This window comes from Leucoraja erinacea, chromosome 4 (genome assembly GCF_028641065.1).
Source record: "Leucoraja erinacea ecotype New England chromosome 4, Leri_hhj_1, whole genome shotgun sequence".
Lineage (NCBI taxonomy): Eukaryota > Metazoa > Chordata > Chondrichthyes > Rajiformes > Rajidae > Leucoraja > Leucoraja erinaceus.
In genome coordinates, this window is record NC_073380.1 from 33,682,755 (window position 1) to 33,697,838 (window position 15,084).

The 15,084-nt window shown below is 47.1% G+C and overlaps 1 protein-coding gene across 1 annotated transcript in view; it reads left to right on the plus strand.

Moving 5' to 3' along the window:
• The first annotated feature begins 548 nt into the window (after window positions 1-548).
• Window positions 549-15,084, plus strand: part of LOC129696261 (gamma-glutamyl hydrolase-like) — a 59,073-nt gene continuing 44,537 nt past the window's right edge. Inside the window, exons 1-2 of the mRNA XM_055633988.1 lie at window positions 549-749; window positions 7,726-7,837. Coding sequence (XP_055489963.1) covers window positions 647-749; window positions 7,726-7,837 — 215 coding nt within the window. The 5' untranslated portion in view covers window positions 549-646. The remainder of the gene's footprint in view (window positions 750-7,725; window positions 7,838-15,084) is intronic.

A 15,084-nucleotide genomic window follows, 5' to 3' on the forward strand; every position in this document is an offset into this window, starting at 1 on the left:
TGTGACTTGGCAGACCAATTTCTCTCCGGGGATGAATAAAGTTTTAACGTATCGTATCGTAATAAAGCATTCAAATTTCGATTATTGTTGCTTGGGGTCATGGATAAGGACAACAATCACATGAAATAGGGTTGATGTGTGTGATATGAGCTTTGTATTAATATGTAGGACAATGGCAGAAGTCTATTCATCCATCATTTTATTCAAGATTTTGGAAATCAGGTGAGCTGTGCAGTGTCTTTGACGTGGATATTGTCATCTATTATCATTCAGCTACTGAATCTAGAGATTTCAATAGAAAGGAGATGGAGTGATATGATCTTCAAACCGGTATAATGACGTTCAAACGGACATTCCCGGGAAAGGTTAGCAGTGTTTTCTGTTTTTTAAACTTCATATTTGCAGGGCGGCAATATTTGGTGTGAATGCACCGTCCCGTCCCGTCCCCTCCAAAGCTCCGCTCGATGATCTTTGGTCACCTCCAGCCCCCCCCGCGCGCGCGCACACTGCGCGGCCTCGAGCCCGGAGCCGCCCCGGGGCCGCGACCAACCGCCCAAAGGCCTGACGTGGTTTCTCTGGCAACGCGGCGCCTCGAGCGGGTGAAGCCGCCGCCGCGGGGCCGGGCCGGGCGGAGCCGGGGCCGGGGATGGAAGCGGTCCGGCTGCCTTCTCTACTCGCACTGTTGCTGTGTGTCGGCCTGAGCGGGCACTTACTGTCGGCTGCCGCTGGCAACCAGCGACCCATTATCGGTAAAGTGAGAGACCCGAAACATCTCCTATCCATGCTCTCCTGAGATGGGATGAGATGCTGCCTGACCCGCTGCTGAGTTACACCAGCACTTTTATTAAAAAGGACTCTCCTCCAGGACGGGGCAGTGCAGCTTATATAGAAAGATGCTGGAGTAACTCAGCGGGATAGGCAGCATCTTTGTATAGAAGGAATGGGTGACATTTCGGGTCGAGACCGTTCTTCAGACTGAGACTGGGAGAGGGAGTCTAGAGATAAGGTAGCGTAAGGTGTGAAAAAGACAAATCAAAGCAGACGTTGGTCAAGGAAATATATTTATTTTACTGATTGTATGGCAAGTTGTCACGTTCCCCTCAGCCAACAATGAACTATTCTACGTCTCCTTGAGCATTGTCTGCTTTGATCTATAATTTTCACAGCTTATCCTTCCATATCTCTGGACTTCCTCTCCCCTGACTCAGTCTGAAAAAGGGTCCCGACCCAAAACATCACCGATTCCTTCTCTCCAGAGATGCTGCCTGTCCTGCTGAGTTACTCCAGCATTTTGTGTCTCTTCGGTGTATACCAGCATCTGCAGTTCCTTCCTACCACTTAAAGAACGCCGAACTGTTGGATATTTGGGATACTTGTGCAATTATTATTCTGGTAGACTGGAGTGTTTTTTTTTTGGGGGGGGGGGGGGGGGGGGGGGGGGGGGGGGGGGGGGGGGGCTGTTTCCCCAAGAGATGAAGTTCTGCCTCTTCATTTATAATTTTTATATACACCAATTTTCGTTGTTGTTAGTCTAACAGATATAATATGAGGACACAGATATATTATGTGGCTATCCAATATTCCCTTTACTTCAAAGAGCAAGTTACTTCAGGATAGGAACATTTTTTAAAAGGATTGATGTTGTAAACATCTTTCTGCATTGGTACCAAATTTACAGTTTTGAACGGATGGTTAATATGCTAGAAAAACGTATTTATTATTATTTTTTAAATATTCTTCATTTGGTCTCTGTAAACTGTTTTCATAGTCATACAGCACAGAAACATGCCTCATCTACACTGGTCCCACCTGCCCGTATTTGGCCCATATCCCTCTAAACCTCCCAGCTGCACGTCAGGCTGCTAGGGGAGATGAGAGCCCATGGTATTAAAGGGAAGATACTAGCATGGATCACGGGTTGGCTGGATGGCAGAAGGCAAAGAGTTGCAATAAAGGGCGCTTTTTCAGGTTGGCTATCAGTGACTAGTGGAGTTCCGCAAGGATCAGTGCTGAAGTCCCTTCTCTTCACGTTGTATATAATTTGGATAAGGGGATTGAAGGTTTTGTGGCCAAGTTTGCAGATGATGCTAAGGTAGGAGGAGGAGCAGGCAGTGTAGGGGACGCAAGGATTCTGCAGAAGGACTCGGACAGGTTAGGAGAGTGGGCAGAGATGTGGCAGATTAAATTCAGTACAGCAAACTGCGGAGTCATGCATTTTGGTAATTAGAATAAAGGCGTAGATTATTTTCTAAATGAAGAAAATCCAGAAATCGGAGGTGGAAAGGGACTTGTGAGTGCTGGTGCAGGACTCTTAAAAAGTTAATTTGCAAGTCGAATCGGTAGTGAGGAAGGCAAATTGAATGCTAGCATTTATATGAAGAGAACTGGAATACAGAAACAAAGAAAGAAAGCTGAGGCGGCCAAGGTGCTGGCCAGGCTGCATTTAGAGTACTGTGAGCAAATGTTGGCCTCAAATCTGAGGAAGGATATCCTGGCTATGGAGAGGGTCCAGAGGAGGTTTACAAGAATGATTCCAGGAATGAGTGGGTTAGCATATGGTGAGCGTTTGATAGCACCGGGCCTCTACTCACTGGAGTTTAGAAGGTTGAGGGGGGATTTTATTGAAACTTGCAGAATAATGAAAGGCATAGATGGAGGCGCCGCAGTCTTGATGCCTCCCGGTTGGCTGCAGAGAAGCCCAGGTAAGAGCCCGGCTGGGTCCATGCTCGCGGGGTTGGCGGACTGGGGTTGGTACCATGGAGGCCTCAGGAGAGTACTCTGCAAAGTTGTGGAGAGATCAGTGCGGCAGTGGATAATGGCGCCGACCGACAGACGAAATGGACGCTTGAAGTGGAGCGTTAGCAGCAGTGAAGCCTCGGCGGCAGCGGTGAAATAGTGGTGGCAGTGAAACCTTGTGGCAAATGGGGCCACGACAGTGATGAAGCCTTGCTGCGGTGGCGATGCCTCGCGGGTCGACCCGCGGTCGACGGTCGATAAGAATCGAGACCGCCGTGAGGGAGGAGGAAGGAATAACAATGGAGGACCTAGCTTGGGACTACCATGAGGGAGGGGGAAGGACAATGGGGAGGGAATTTCACTGCCTTGTCACATGTGACAATAAAGTATTCCATAGAGTGTATGTGGAAAGGTTGTTTCCACTGGTGGGGGAGTCTAGGACCAGAGGTCCTAGCCTCAGAATTAAAGGGCACTCCTTTGGATAGGATGTGAGGAGGAATTTCTTTAGTCAGAGGGTAGTTAATCTGTGGAAATCATTGCCACAGAGGGCTGTGGAGGCCACGTCAGTGGAAAATTTTAAGACAGTGACAAGCAAATTCTTCATTAGAACGGGTGTCAAGGGTTATGGGGAGAAGGCAGGAAAATGGGATTAGGAGGCAGAGATCAGCCATGATTGAATGGCGGAGTAGACTCGATGGGCCGAATAGCCTAATTCTACTATTACATGTGAACTTATCCATGTACCTGTCCAAATATTTAAATATGATAGTACCTGCCTCAGCTACCCCCTCTGGCAGCTTGTTCCATGTACTTACCACTCTCTGTGTGAAAATAACTGCCCCTCAGGTTCCTATTAAATCTTAAAAGTTGGTCAACTGAAATTAATGAATTCATTGCTGAGGACTGAAGCATGTCTGGATGTTACTCCTTGACTTTCAGATGTTACTCCTTGACTATTAGAAAAGTTTATGAACTAAAGACAGAAGTCAGTCTGGGAGTGGGATGAATCATTAAAATGTTAGGCTACAAGCTCAGAGTCACCGTTCAGTGTTTCATGTCTTAACCTGTTCTTGCTCCACAGTGCAAATTTCTCCGTGCCTTGATTCTTCTTTCTACCCTTATCCAGTCTCTACCTCCATTCATGGCAGCACTGATGCCACATGTTATTTTCACAACATCTGACCCCAACTCACTCTTTTTCACAACGGAATACATACTGTTGGAAGAATTCAGCGGGTAAGGCAGCATATGTGAAGGAAAGGAATGGTTATGTTTCAGGTGGAGATCCCACATCAAGGCTTAGAGTGTAGAGGGAGGATAGCCATTATAAAGGGAAGAGAGGAGATGAAGTAGGGGCCGGTATGTGATAGGTAGAGTGAGGGATGATGGGCTTATGGAGCCTGGTGTAGGAACAGGAGGGGTGAAGTTGGGAGATAGAGGCTAGAGTGATAGGTGGCAACAGACAAGGAAGAAAAAAGGGGCAGTGGGATGGGGAAGGTGAAGAGACAGAGATTGAAAGGTAATAAGTTGAGGCATAAGAGGTACAAGTGCTGGACTCTGACAAGTAAAAAGTGATAAATGGAACAAGATCAGGAGAACGATGGACAGTTGGAACTTAATGGGTGAGGGGATATGATATCCTATCCGAAAAGTGTGTGGGTAATCAGTGGATGGAACCTGTTGGAGGATGGGGATAAATTTTGATGATCGGGACTTGCCGGAGGTATGGAGAAAAAGGTCGGTGAACAAAAGTAGATTAGAAGAAGAAAGGGGGAATATGGAGGTAAGACTTTCCATTCCAGGACATCAGAAACACCCTTTTTCATGAAATATGACATCCCTGCTACTGTGATTGATGGATCCCTCTCTCGTATTCCTCCATTTCTAAACTTCACCTCTAGCACTCTTTCCATTAATCCCTGATCTGATCATCCTTTCCTTACCCATTCCTCTCTGTCCCCAGCATTTTCTTCTGCACCTGCAGAGGTATAACACTTGTTTCTACACCTCCTCCCTCTCAACTATCCAGGGACCTTGTCAACCCTTTCAGGTAAAGCAAAGTTTCATATGCACCTCCTCAAACCTCGTCTAATGCATTATGTGCTTTCGATATGGCCTCCTCTACATTAGCAAGATCAAGTATGTATGAGGTGATCAGTTCGCAGATTAGCTGTATGCTGTCTGCAGTAACCGTCCAGAGCTCCCAGTTCCATGACATTTCAATTCCCCCATTCATTCCTACACCAATCTGTTCATCTTTGGCCTTCTCCACAGCCAGGGTGAGGTGTACCTCAGTAGTCTACAATCCAATAGTAATGGGTTGAATTATCTTCCGATAACCCTTTCCCACTGCTCTTTCTGACCAATTTCTTCTGCTGTGATCTGTATGTCACAGTTTCAACAGTTTCTATCTCCCTTTATTTACACTAGCTCTAGTCAGATTAACTTCCTGTAATAAGCCTTAAGTATCTACCCCAAGTTAACACCAATCTTGTCATCATTGTCCTCATCAGCAACAACGATGAGTCAGCCTATAGGGAGGAGGTCCAGCTCCTAGCAGCATGGTGTGCTGACAACAACCTGGCCCTTAACTCCAAGAAGACCAAGGAGCTCATTGTAGACTTCAGGAAGTCTAGGGGCGGCACGCACACCCCCATCCACATCAACGGGACGGAGGTGGAACGTGTTTCCAGCTTCAGGTTCCTGGGGGTCAACATCTCCGATGACCTGTCTTGGACCCACAATACCTCAACTCTGGTCAAGAAGGCTCACCAGCGTCTCTTCTTCCTGAGGAGACTGAAGAAGGTCCATCTGTCTCCTCAGATTCTGGTGAACTTCTACCGCTGCACCATCGAGAGCATCCTTACCAACTGTATCACAGTATGGTATGGTAACTGCTCTGTCTCCGACCGGAAAGCACTGCAGAGGGTGGTGAAAATTGCCCAACGCATCACTGGTTCCTCGCTCCCCTCCATTGAGTCTGTCCAAAGCAAGCGTTGTCTGCGAAGGGCGCTCAGCATCGCCAAGGACTGCTCTCACCCCAACCATGGACTGTTTACCCTCCTACCATCCGGGAGGCGCTACAGATCTCTCCGTTGCCGGACCAGCAGGTCCAGTAACAGCTTCTTCCCTGTGACTGTCACACTACTCAACAATATACCTCGGTGACTGCCAATCACTCCCCCACCCCCTCGAACACTCCTCCCACAGGAACAACACTATGACTGTATGCATGTAAATAGATTTATTTATTGAAATCATACTCTATGTCGCTCTTCCAGGGAGATGCTAACTGCATTTCATTGTCTCTGTACTATACACTGACAATGCCAATTAAAGTTGAATCTGAATCTGAATCCATCTTTTCTTAGCCTTCACCCATTTCCTTTTTCTCTCCATCCCACCTCCTTCTCCCCAACCTTAACCTGTTCAGTGCCACCCCCAAGTATACTTGGGTCATGGCCAATATTGAAAAAAAAACATGGTAGTGAACAGGTTAACCATGCCTACATTCCAGTTTTTCTATTTCAAAATAAAAATAATCGACCTGAAACTCCTCACAGATGATGCCTGACCAGCTGAAAATTTCCATCATTTTCTGTTTTTATTTCAGATTTTCAGTACTTAGTTTTTTTGCTTTTCCATTTATATATCACTTTTAATATACCTAATTTCCAAAGATATTATCAAACAAAAATGATGCTGGGCAAAATAGCATATCAAGCAAAAGCTTATTAAAAGTATTTTGAATTTAAGGATTGTTTTAGAAGTGAACACTTATAAGTTGGGACCTCTAATTACTTTGTCATAAAATCTTTAAACAGCCAAAGTATTACTGTAATACAAATTTATGCTAAACTAGATTATGTTTCCTAGAGTCACAAATAAGGCATCAATGCATAGGTATGTTACAAAACCTACCTTCAGCGGCGCTGCAGTTCAGTCGCTGCCCGTGTGCGCGACTTTGGCGTCTTTGAGAGGGGGGCGGGTTTAAAATGCGATTTTTCTGCAGCCTATTAAAAATCGATCTCTGTCAGGCTGTTTAGTTGCTAAAGAAAAATCACTTCGACTGCCGTTTTATTAAGTTTATTAAAATTATCGTTGGATCATTTAATTGTTGGAGTAAAATTAAAATAATCAAATGCCGTCAACGCCGACAACGGGACGGATCTCACGTAGGGGTATGCAAGGTATGCCGTTTATTTTTTTCATATAAACTTGCTTCTTAGGATGCCTTTAATCAAAATTTCGTTGCGAAAATGTCATTATGTAAATATACGAACCGGCACTATTTTTCCTGCCGATATGGGGTTTAAATTCACTGCAACCGCAACGTTCCAAACCAGCGCGTTCCACAAAATCCCACTCACAAGATGATTTAAATGCCCATTAATTTGCAGCAATTAAACAATAAATTCCTTCCATTTGGCCTATAAATTGATGACAATGAGTTTTAAAAATCTTGTTATATTGTGAATTCTTGTGTGAATGTTATTTTCACACTTAGGCTTTTAAAAAATGTTAACCTTTTCTTAAGAAATGGATAGATGTTTAGATCTAGTAGTTGAATTTTGTAATTAGCTACAATTGGGCAACTAACTAATTATATGCTTTAATTTCAGGTCATCCAAGTAAGATTGTTTCATATTTATTTCAGAATGCTTCAATCTACAATAGCTGAACATTTCTTTCAGTTCTCTTAAATTTTAAGACAGTTATGGGCTTTTGACAGTCCTTGATCACAGCTTTTGTGTTCAGTCAATGGAAAAGCAATAGGGAACCAGTTGCTAATTTCCCGAGTATAGAAATGGCCATAACCTTTTTAATACTGAAGATATGAAAGTGAATTAGGTGTCAAATTAAACTTCCTTTTATCTGATGGGATAAATTGCAGACTTGATTTTTAAAATCTCAAAATTTTGTAACCTGCTACAAGGTATAATCTGTGTACACATTGCTCTCTTTTTTTAAATGTTTCTGTTTTTGAAGGTGTGCTGGCTCAGGAAACAGGCGGTGATATAATTCAGTTTGGCAAAAGCTACATTGCTGCGTCATATGTGAAGTTTCTAGAATCTGGCGGTGCAAGAGTGGCGCCTATAAGGTAGGTTGGTAGCCCTGACATAGCATTGTTTATCCAATACTATTCTTTCCTCCATAAGTTCATAAAGTAACCACAAAATCTAGGTTTAGATTTCTCTCAAGACTCAAAGATTCAAAGGTCTGTTTATTGCCAATTAAGGTACAGTGAAACTCGAATTACCATACAGCCATACTGAAAATAAAGCAACAAGACACACAACTACATAAAAGTTAACATAAACATCCACAACAGCAGATTCTCCACATTCCTCAATGTGATAGGAGGCAATAAAGTCCAATCTTCTCCGCTGTCGGGGCAATCGAACCAGCCGTAGTCGGGGTGCTCGAAGCTCCCACAGCCAGCGATCAAAGCCCCCACGTCGGTGCGATCGACGCACCCACATTGCGACGGTTGAAGCCCCCGCATCAGGGCGGTTGAAACTCCCGTGGCTTGGAGCTCCCGAATTTGGTCTCTAACCAGCTCAACGATGTTAGTCTGCAGGCACCCATGGTTGGAGCTCCGAGGTCGATCCCCGACAGGGATTGCCAGCTCCACGTCGGCAAGTCCGCAGACTCCTGCGGTTGCAGCTCCCGAAGTCGCTCTCCAGCAGAGGACGTCAACTCCACGAGTTATGCCGCAGTGTGGATGGAGTTACGATATGGAAAAAAATCACATCTCCGTCGAGGTAAGAGATTATAAAAAGTTTCCCCCACCCCCCCACATAAAGAACACTAAAACATACATTCAACACATACTGATGGACTTGGCGAGGCAGCCATTGTTGGCACCACCCACATTAACAGAATGAATTGAGGAATGTTTATTGAAATTATATTGTATACATGGATACATCAACCTCTTCGGATCGTTTACCTTGTCATGGTCAAGAGGCTTGCATGCCCCAATGATTCCGCGAACAATGCCATTTTCCGCTAGGGCCACCCATGGCGGTAAGGTCAAGGATGAGGGTCCAGACTAAGAACGACTCAACCAACAAGACCTCAACGGCGGATCAGGTGGACAAAGTTATCTTGAACTCAATGGCTGTGAAGGCGGATGAAAGCTGCAACAGATCTATCAGCTCCAATCGTCTTGGTTCCCTTGCCATTGGAATTAGTTGATTGATTTGTGAAGGACCATGTGCTTCTTGGAGTGCAACATCAAGTACACGTTAAACAAGCACACGCACAGGCATCTTCATTCTGTGAGCAGCACAAAACTTCTCCAGACTTTCAACGATTGGGGAAGGGCGATGGGAGCAGGCCTTGTGATGGCTGGTAGCTCCAAGTCAAGAACCGGCATGGAAGCGGTGAATATTTGATTCAATCACTCAACTTTGAACAGAAGCAGGAAAGTTGTTCTGTAGCAGTATTCATGTCTGAGCAGCCCGATTTAGGATCTACTGTGCTCACTCTGAAGTGGGAAGGGGCTAGAAAAGGTGCCCTAAAAATAGTCAACTTCACCTCATCCTGTCTGGAAAGCCGCATCCAGAGGGATCACCATCTTGCGGTCGAAAACCATCAAGAAGCAAAACTATGAAATTCGGAACTTGGAATATACGAACTCTGATGGACAACCCAAACTCAGACCGACCAGAGGGAAGAACCGCCTTTGTTGCTCGGGAACTCCGAAAATTCAGCTTTGACATCGCTGCTCTGAGTGAGACCCGCAGAGCTGGAGAAGGGCAACTAAAGGAAGAACAAGGTCAATACACCTTTTTCTGGGTCTTGATCCTAAATAACCGAGGATCCATGGAGTAGGTTTTGTCATCCAAAACAGCCAACTTCAGAAGCTGACAGAGCAACTTCTGGGAATCAACAAACGTCTTATGACTCTACGAATCCAGCTCGTCAAGTATCAATACACCACCAACATCAGCGCCTATGCTCCAACTCTGGGAACTGAAGACGGATAACTTCTACACCCAACTTGACGACGTCCATTCCTCTGTTCCCAACGACAACAAGATCATTCTAATAGGAGTCTTCAATGCAAGAATCGGGAAAGATCATAGGCTCTGGACCGGAACAATCGGCAAGGAAGGAGTTGGCAAGGTCAATGCAATGGAGCACTCCTCCTCACCAAATGGGCTGAACACAACCTGGTGATTACAAACACCTTATTTTGCCATAAAAACAGTCTCCTGGCACAAAGTCTCCTGGCAGCATCTACGTTCCAAACACTGGCACCTCATCGACTACATCTTGTGACCAACAATATGTACTGAAAACAAGAGCCGTTACTGCTGCCAACGAGTGCTGGACAGACCATTATCTCATCTCATCCACCATGAGAATGAAGATTCGGCCCAAAAGGAAACATTAAAACCAGAACACCATCAAGAAATTCAATGTTGACATCCTTCAAGACATTAACCATGTATGGAAGTTTCAACAAAAACTTCAAGAACAACTGCTTCAACAAATCCAACCATCTGTTGAAGAACACTGGAATCTATTGAAGAACGCTCTCATCGCCTCCTGCAAGGAAACAATAGGGTTCAAATTAAAAAAATCATCAGGATTGGTTCAACGACAATGACAATCAACTCCAACAACTCATCAATGAAAAGAGAAAAGCTTTCTTCCCCTTACAAAATGACCAACAGTTGGCTACCATAAGGAAGTGCTATCAGGAATGCAATGCTGCAATCCAGAAGAGCACCCGAAACCTGAAAAAACAATGGTGGAGGGAGAAGGTTCGGGAAATCCAACAACTAGCAGATGTCAACAACATTCGAGGGTTTTTCAACGCCACCAAAGCCATTTATGATCCATCCACTCACGGTCAAGCCCCTCTCAAAAGCAAAGATGGCTCAAGCATCCTGAAGAGCAATGCTGACATCAATTCTAGATGGAGGGTGCACTGAAGATCTTCTAAATCAAACTGCCTCTTGACAGGAATGTGATCAACAATATTCCAAAGCAGCCTGTGGACGACTCCCTAAGCAGAATACCATCACTTGAAAAACTCAAGGAAGCCATCAAAACCTTGAAAAGCAACAAGGCAGCTGGACTCAACGGAATACCAGCTGAGGTCAATAAAATTGGAGGTAACCTGCTCCATTACCAACTGCATCATGATCTGGACAAATGAAGATGTACCAGGAGCCTTTAGAGACTCAGCGATCGTTACCATCAACAAAAGAAAAGGCGATCGATCTGACTGCAGAAACTATTATGGAATTTCCCTATTAGCAACCGCAGGCAAGGTCCTCACCCACATCATAAACACAACCAACTCAAGCCTTTAGCCGAGAAGATCCTTCCGTAGACACAAACCGGTTTTAGACCATCACGTGGAACAGCCGACATGATCTTCACAATGCGTCAATTACAAGAAACATGTTGTGAACAACTTCAACCTTTGTACATGGCATTCATCAACCTCACTAAGGCCTTCGACTCGGTATCAAGGGAACTCTTATGGGACGTCCTATCCACCTATGGATGTCCTGAAAAGTAAATTTGAATCCTGAGACTCCTCCACGATGACATGCTTGCCACAGTCATGGCCAGCTACAGCAACTGTGAGTCGTTTCAAGTCAGATCAGGAGTCAAACAGGGATGCGTGATTGCTCCAACACTGTTCACCATCTTCATTGCGACAACCATCCACATCATCCAGGACGCCCTACCCCCAGGAATCTAAATCGTCTACAGAACAGATGGCAGACTTTTCAATCTTGCCCGTCTCAAGTCCAAAACTAAAACATCTATGAGCTCCCTCATCGAGTTCTAATACGCAGACGGCAACTGTGTTGTAGCTCTCTCAGAAAATCATCTGCAACAGATCCTGACTGCCTTCAACAGTGCATACACGATACATGGACTTACCATCAACTCCAAGAAGACTCGGGTTATCTACCAATCATCACCAATGGAGATGATTGGTAGATCACCAAATCGGAAAGAACCATCATTTCGACGATGAAACAACCATGGAAAATGTGGATCACTTTCCGTACTTTGGAAGTCACCTCTCCTCCAATGTCGACCTTGATGACGAGATCCAACATTGTCTTATGTGTGCTGGAACAGCTTTTGGACATATTCGAACAAGAGTCTTTCAAAATCGTGACATCTGAACAGACACCAAAATGTTAGTGTACAAGGCAGTGGTGAATCCAATGCTCCTGTATGCATCAGAAACCTGGACAACATACCGACGCCATCTGAAAACACTTGAAAAGTTCCATCAACAATGTCTTTGAAGCAGCTTAAATATCAGCCGGGAAGACAGAAGAACCAACGTCAGCGTGCTGAATGAAGCAAAAACATCTAGCATCAAAGCCTTCGCCATCAAGAACCAACTAAGATGGATCGTCATGTTGTTCAGATGGAAGATGAGTGTAAAGGGACTCAGTCTGACACACTGTAACCTTTACTAGAGCCTTTATTATAGCACATGGCACACACGTCCCAGCACTGGCTGCATCCAGCCTTCAGGCGTACCAGGACAAAATGGGAGGAAGGAAGGGGAGGAGATCATAGTTATACTGATATGAGAGGGCGTGTTAATGGTGATGAGGTAGCTACATTATAGATTGCATGCATAAACCATCTACATCCTTTCCCATACAATTTAAACATGGTTGCAAGAATAGCAGGTTAATTATACAGGACCTGCAAAACTAAGCAAAGTCTCCGTAGTGATCCGGAGCTTTGACAATCCGACCCGAGCGAGTGCGCACAGCACCCTCACCCTCCCCACCCGAAAGAAGAGAGGGCGGAACGGGAACAGGAACAGGGGGGAGGGAGAAGGCCGGCGGGGACCCCAGCCGCAAGGGGGAACCGGCAGGCACTGGGGAACCAGGTGAGAGAGAAGGGGAGGAACGAACGGCAGGTGGAGAGAGAGAGAGACGGGCAGGAGGCGAGCGGACCGGAGAGCGGAAACTGGGAAGGGCAGAGGGAGGAAGGCGAGGGACGCGAACCGACCGAGGGCATGTTACGGGCAGAGGGCATGTTACTGGAGGGGGGCACAGCAGGCGGAGGAGAATAAGGAACAGCAGGAGGAGGTTTCGGCTCCCTGACCGCCAACAGGTGCTGGCGGCTGCGCCGGTAGATAGTGCCCTCATAGTCCACCAAGTAGGAACGCGGCGAATCGTCGACCCCCACCACGGTAGCGAGCCTGGAGAAACCGGTAGACGTCTGCAACCGGATGACCTGGCCTGGCAGTAGTGGGGAGAGAGGACGGCTGGACTTGTCGTGCGAGCGGCGCTGGATTTCGTGCTTCTGAGCAATCTGCTGCTGGACGGCAGAAGGCTGCAGGACCCTGGGCACCAGAGACTGCTGGGCAATCGGCATCGGAGGGCGAATAACGCGGGACATGAGCCGTTGGGCAGGCGATTTCATGGTACTGTCTCTGGATATATTCCGAAGGTTCAACAACCCCTGGTAGAAATCACCATTAGAGAGATAGGACTGTTCAAGCAGGTGCTTTGCACTGCGCACAGCGCGCTCAGCCAGGCCATTGCTCTGCAGGTACTCTGGACTGCTGGTGTAATGATCAAAGTTCCACTTCGCAACGAAGGCTTTAAACTCAGCGTTAGTGAACTGCCGGCCGTTGTCAGTCTGTAACCGGACAGGAGATCCAAACGTTGCGAAGTGGCGACGGAGCTTGCTGATGACCATCTCCGAGGTGATGGCAGGGAGAAGGTCCACCTCAAACCAATTTGAGTAAGAATCTACCAAAACGAGGTACTGCTTTCCACGCCATTCAAAAATGTCGGCAGCCAGCGAGGACCATGCATGTCAGGGGCAGGCTGTTGTAGCAGCGGCTGATGCTGCTGATGCGGGGCAAGAGAGTTGCAGTCTGGGCAGGAGGCCACTCTGGCCTTGATGTACTTTGCCATGCCCGGCCAATAGTACTGTTCCTGGGCATGCGAGACGGTGGCGTCAGCCCCAGGATGCCCCATGTGGGCAGCATTGAAGTACAGGTCGTATAGTGAGGCAGGGACGACTACTTTGTGGCCCTTGATGATAATGCCATCGATGAGCACCAGCTCATCACGAACCAGGAAGAAGGGGTGAACGCCAGCAGGTAAACAGGTGCGTTTGACAGGCCATCCACGCCTGATGACAGCGGCAGGCTGCTGTAGATCGGGGTCGTCGGCGGTGTGTGCAGCCAGGCATTGGAGCTGCTTGGAAGGGACGAAATTCACGTTCAGCACCTGTAGGTCATCCTGCTCGAAGGGGTGCTGGACACATGAGGTCCGGGAGGCCCGGGACAGCGCATCAGCCACATGCATCTCGGTGCCCCTTTTGTAGACGATTTTAAAGTCAAAGCGCTGCAGCTGCAGCATCATTCGCTGCAGCCTTGCGGGAGCAACGTGGATAGGTTTGTTTAGGATCGTCACCAGAGGTTGGTGATCCGTCTCGATAGTGAAACTGTTGCCAAAAAGGAAGTCTCGAAACTTTGAACAAGCGAACACAACTGCCAGCAGCTCCTTCTCAATCTGCGCGTAGCGCTGCTCCGTGTCCGTCATGGTCCTAGAGGCATAAGGGACCGGCTGTAGAGAACCATCATCATGCGGCTGCAGACAAGCAGCACCCAGACCAAAACGTGAGGCGTCACACGTTACCACCACAGGACGCTGCAAATCAAAGAACCTCAGAGTGGGTGTGCTGATCAGCTTTTTCTTCAGCAGGTCGAAAGCTTGCTGGTGGTGTGGGAACCAGGACCAGGCAATGTCTTTTTTAGTGAGCTGTCTTAGGGGCGCGCTCAGCTCGCTGAGGTCAGGAATGAACTTGCCCAGGTAGTTGAGCATGCCCAGGAAGTGCTGTAGACCGGCAATATCCGTGGGGGCAGGCAGTTCGGAGATGGCGTTCGTCTTTTGCGGGTCGGGCTTCAACCCGTTGGCCGTGAAAATGTGGCCAACGTACGGGACCTCAGGTACTCGGAAACGACATTTTGACGGGTTCAACTTGAGATGATGTTGTACTTCCGGTGGCGCTGGTGCCAGCAGCCTCCACCTACAGCCCGGTATCTTTTTGTTTTTTTGTTTATTTAGTTATGTAAAAGTGTGTTTTTTTGTAGTGTTTTTGTGTTTTTATGTGGGGGAAGAGGGCACGGTGCGGAGGATACCGTCCTTCAGCCGCTTCCTGGTGAGGACGCGACTATTATTCGAGTCGCGTCCTCGCCCCCCCCCCCCCCCCTCCCCCCACAGCGGCCTACCTACCTGGATTGGCGCGGCCTTCCTGCCGGGATCGACCAGAGCTCCAGCAGCGGCAGGACAGCACTGAAACATCGCGGGGCTGGCGATGCCT